The sequence below is a fragment of the Penicillium oxalicum genome, chromosome VII (genome assembly GCF_001723175.1).
Source record: "Penicillium oxalicum strain HP7-1 chromosome VII, whole genome shotgun sequence".
NCBI lineage: Eukaryota > Fungi > Ascomycota > Eurotiomycetes > Eurotiales > Aspergillaceae > Penicillium > Penicillium oxalicum.
Genome location: NC_064656.1, coordinates 1,909,807 through 1,915,408, shown reverse-complemented (window position 1 = coordinate 1,915,408; position 5,602 = coordinate 1,909,807). Strand labels below are relative to the sequence as shown.

General features: G+C 37.0%; 1 protein-coding gene across 1 annotated transcript; it reads right to left on the bottom strand.

Annotated features, from left to right (window-relative positions):
- Nucleotides 1-5,410: 5,410 nt before the first annotated feature.
- POX_g09170 (uncharacterized protein) lies at nucleotides 5,411-5,602 on the bottom strand (the record flags this gene model as incomplete). Its single annotated transcript, XM_050117929.1, has 2 exons — nucleotides 5,411-5,503; nucleotides 5,567-5,602. 2 exons carry the CDS (start codon nucleotides 5,600-5,602, stop codon nucleotides 5,411-5,413), a joined length of 129 nt encoding a protein of 42 aa, XP_049966073.1.

Below are 5,602 nucleotides of genomic sequence, written 5' to 3'. Positions count from 1 at the left end.
GGTAGGTGGTTGAATTAGGTAGGTTGGTAGGAAGACGCGATTTTCGATGGGGTGTACGGCACAACCGGGTGTACGGCACAACCGGGTGTACGGCACAACCGGGAATTACGTTACTAATTCTTAACCCTTATAGTTACTAAGCCCCTACGCTCCCTACCGATCTTACTATTATCCTCACTATTATCCTTATCCTTATCCTTATTAATTAAGTATAAATACCTACTATTTAAATATATGCCCCCGAGAGGTAAATCGCTATAGGAATGGGTAAAAGAATGGATTAAGGGCCTAAAATAGATCGCTCCGAACGGTAACTGTTTCTTTTGTGGAAGGAAGGGCTATACTACTAAGGAATGCGCACATTTAGTTATTACCTCACGAACCGCAAAGTGGAAACCTGTTAAAGGTATTTGGGTGAATGCCCCGTGGAGGAACATAGATAATCTAAATAGAATAGCGCTAAATAGTTAGACTACAATATATAATAATAGGATCAAGAAAACTAGTAGCTAGGATTAAAATTAGCTAAAGCTAATTTCTGTTAGAAAGAATAATAGGAATAAGAATTCGATTACCTTAAAGGGATCCTAATCCTAATCTAAAAGGAACCTTGAAGAAGAAGACAATGCGGGCGTAAATATAGTAATATAAATTGATGAAGAAGAAGATAAGTACTACGTCCTCGCTGTAGTAGAATTCGATTTTGCCGATCACCTCGAACCCTACCTTGCTACAACCTTAATTAAAAGAAACCCTTCTACTAAGCAGATTGTGCAAGAAAGGCTTTATAATATAAAGATCTAAAATGTCAAAAAGATAACCGATATAACCGTGAAACGATTAAATAGGCCTAACTAAAAGACTACCCGCCCGGATACCTACGAAGAAACCGACCGTAATACCTACCCGCTCTCTAATATAAGCCTAGATACCTATAAAGATACCCGAATTTCATAACCTTCCTATGCTCTGAAAATTCTACCTCTCTAACAGAAAAAAGGATAAGGCTAAGATTTCCTACCTCTCTAAGTCTAATCCCTAAAAGACCTAGAATTGCGCGACGGACGAATTTTTCCCTAAGCCGCTCTAAACCCTCTAAGTATGCTACTAACTATACTAGAGGACTAAAATATCCTAATTTTACAACCTTCCTAATACCGCAAAATTCTACCGGTATAACTAAGGAAAAGAGCTCCTAATACCTGACTAGATCCTAAAATCTAAATTCCAAGAGACCTAATTCCGAACCAGGGAGGGATTTTTTTACGTTAGAAACTAAACTTTATCTAACGGATCAGAGCTTACCGAACTAAGCCTAATAGGATTTGTCAAGATGATCGTGCCAGATTAATATATATGAGAGATCCTAACTAACCCTCCCCTTCAAAATTTTATTATGTTACACTATTATGTATGATATTCTTCACATTGCTGCTAGTCCTGGGGGGGGTGAGAGAGTTTGCCCTCTCTAGATGTTTGCTAGGCCTAGTAGCGGTCATGTGTCTTGAGGGTTTTTCCCCTATCGTGGGTTTTCCCTCTCTCTCTCTTCTTCCTTCTCCCTAGACTTCCCAATCCTAGTTGTCTCGCCTCCAGATTGCTTCCTTGCCTTGTAGACCTGTAGGTCTATCAATCGGGAATATATTACACGTCCTAATTGTAGTTAACGATACTACTAGGTTTAGATAGGCTATTCTAATAAAGATAAAAGGCTAAGCCTCGGATGTCCTAATCTAAATGCTAAAGCGTATCTTTACTTCTACTAGTACTTAGCCTTCCGAAATCTGTATAGATAGAGACAGAAGTTTCTTTAAATTTAAAGAATAGGCTAAGTAGAAGGGTTATACTTTCTTAATAAGCGCCCCTTATACCTATAAATAAAATAGTGTTGCTAAAAGCTCTGGATATCTCGTTATGTAGGGGGCCCGAACCCTTATAGTAGCTACGCCCTAAGCTCCCGTATTTTTGTGGCCTAAAGCTATAGTTACTACTACCTATATTATAAACCGAATCCGTAAACTAAATAAAAAATTGTCCCCTTTAGAAAGATAGAATAAGTACTAGTATAATACTAATGGCTCTAGGGTAAAGTAACTAATCGATTTAGGGTTTTTACGTATCTAGTATTCCAAAGCCTATATCTATATTCTAAAAGAATAACGAACCTAAGGATAAAAGATAGCCCTAAGGGTATAGATTGGATACCTAGTTAGATATAATAGTAAGAATAGCTACTAATATAGGATTTACGACCTATACAAGAGAAAAGTTATGATCAGAAGAGATATAGACTTTTAGGAAGAACTATCTATACTGCTATTAGACCTAGATAATCGAATTAAATAGATTATACAAGAAAGGTTCTATAATATAAAGATCTAAAATGTTAAAAAGACAACCGATATAACCGTAAAACGATTAAATAGGCCTACCTAAAAGACTACCCGCGCGAATAACGACTACTATAAAGATCCCGACTATAATACCTACTCTAATATAAGCCTAGATACCTACGAAGAAATCTAAATTTTATAAACTTCCTATGCTCTAAAAATTCTACCTCTCTAATAGGAAAGAGGAAGGGGATATAATCTTCTACCTCCTTAAGTCTAATTCCTAAAAGACCTAGAATTACGCGAGGGACGAATTTTTCCCTAACCCGCTCTAATCCCTCTAAGTATACTACTAACTATACTAGAGGACTAAAATATCCTAATTTTATAACCTTCCTAATATCGCAAAATTTTACTAATATAACTAAGGAAAAGAGCCCCTAATACTTAACCGGATCCTAAAATCTAAATCCCTAGAGACCTAATTCCTAACTAGGGAGGAATTTTTTTACGCTAGAACCCGGATAGTCTAATCCCGTTAATTAAGAGAAGGACTATACTAGGATAATTCCTACCTACGCTAGAATCTGACCTAAATCCTACTATTAAAAAGTCTAAGATACTATCCTAATTAATTTAACTATAACTCCCCCCTCTAGTAGTGATTCCTTAGAGGTTCCGTAGCTACCTAATATCACAAGCTTTATTAGCGGACCCTATCGATACTATTACGATAAATTAACTAGATTTCACGAGCGACTAGAGACGCTCTATCTCTCTAGTAAGAAGAAGCCTACGGAGATATGCTCCGAGATAACTTATAGAAGGAATAGTTAGATATACTATAAAAGGACTAGTTAAGGAAGAGTATAAAGAGAGAACGAAAGGAAGTTTATACTTTACTACGTCTACCGAAGATAACTTAATTAGACCTAGTATATTAAGTATAGCTACTAAGATAATATAGTTAGTAATAGTTAAAATCCCTTAAACCTATAGGGAAGCTATAAAATCCTAATTCGCCGATTAATAGCTTAAAGCCGAGGAGACCTAATTAAAGAAGTTTAAATTATCTAATATAATAACTTTAGTAACTAAATCCCTAAAAGGTACTAAAATCCTTCTAGGTAAATAGGTCTATAATATTAAATAGGATACTAAAGGATTTATCCTAGAATTCTGTGCTAGATAGGTCGTATATAGTAATCGCTAAAGTCTAGGCGTAGACTTCTAACCTAACGAAAGATATACCCTAGTTATCTTAGATATATTAGCTAAATTATTTATTACTATAGCTACTATCCGTAATTAGAAAAAGGAATAGTAGGACGTAATTAGGGCCTACCTTAATACCGCTATTAATAACCGTATTATATTTATAAAGTAACTGACTAGATATAAATAATTTAGCCTAAAAGGAGAAGATCTGGTATACGTACTAAACTAGGCGCTTTATAGATTACGATAAGTAGGACACTTCTAGTATAAACTTTTCAAAGATAACCTATCTAGCCTAGGCCTCTCCCTAATCCCCTCCGAACTATATATCCTTACTAATAAGGACTATACTATATTTATTATAATCTATATAGAATATCCTTATAACTAGATATAAAGATTAATTAAACTCTATAAAAAAGGGCCTTTTAAACAAGAGGAAATTAAAGACCCTCCTATGTAAAAAATTGCTTAGATATAATATAATTAAAGAACCCTCTAGCTATATCTTTATAAGCTAATAGGCTTATTTAATAAATTTAATCTATAATAAGGGCTATAAAAATTGTAATCCTTCTCTAATCCTAATAAACTCCTCTTAGAAAATACCCTATCTAAATAATCTAACAGAGGATAATATATTCGACTAGGGCGCCTATACTAAAATAATAGGAAAGATCAATTAGCTCGTAATTAAAATACGCCCGGATATTATAGCAACCGTATTAAAATTATAACGCCGTAATAAATAGCTAAGAAAAGATAATATAGTAGTATATAAAGTTTTATTATAATACCTTATAGGTACTACAAATTTAGGAATCCTATTTAGAAGAGAACCCTCTAAGGGCCTAGAAGGATTTATCGACTTATTATATACTAATACAGAGGATAGAAAATCTACCGAAGTATATATTTAGTTCTTTACCGGTACCCAATCTTATAGAGCTTAAAGAGATAAGATATTGTAGTAGCCTTATTAACTATAGCCGAGTACTATACCCTTATAACTATAGCGAAAGAAGGACTTTACCTTACCACAATTACTACGGACCTTTTACTTGTACCTCTATTAAACTAAGATAAAGACTTCGACAAAAATATTCTAATCACCTTATTCTATAATTCCGATAATACTATTACGACCGTTATAAACCCTGATAGACCTACAGGTCTACAAGGTAAGGAAGCAATCTGGAGGCGAGACAACTGGGATTAGGGAGTCTAGGGAGAAGGAAGAAGAGAGAGGGAAAACCCAAGATAGGGGAAAAACCCTCAAGATATATAACCGCTACTAGGCCTAGCTGTTACGGACCTCAAAGAAGCGCGGGGGCCGCAGTTATTTGAGTGACGACTGAGGACCAATCATTCTACGGACACTAGGGAATAGCGTTGTCACGTGCGTTTCGGTATACTTGGGCGTGCCCCGAGGGACCCGGGGAGGAGACATTCAGGGCAGGCACCAGAAGCAGCCTACAGCTAACCGACACAAACGATACCCTCTTACTCTATGAGACGGTTAGCGCGACGCAGGAAACGGCCGCCATTTTACTAGCACCGGAATTACACCATAAATGCAAGAACCCGGTGAACCCGCACGTGACCACATCCTATCGGTGATAGGATGGACTCATCGGTGATGAGTCCTGGCGCATCAGTGATGAGTCTCGACTCATCAGTGATAGGAAGGACTGGATATATAAGGACACTCTTTTTAGCATCATGTATTTAGTTCTTCGCGATCAATTGCACATTGTTACTTGGTTACTACCTTGAAGCACTTTGCACTCCACGGTTCAACTCTAAGACAAACCCAACCTACAGGTAGGGGATTCACTCAGTGGTAACACTTAGTGATTGACCTACTTGGCGCGCACCTCTGGCACGTCTTGCAAGACACTCGACAGGATCCAACCCGCAGTAAGGCTTTGCGAAGCAACGGTACGATTGAGAGACTAGGTCTTGGGATTGGAAGTTAGGATAGCAGGCAAGTATCGGCCCAGGACGTTCTAACTCACAGTGACCAGTCGGCACCGCGTAACACTAGCAAACAT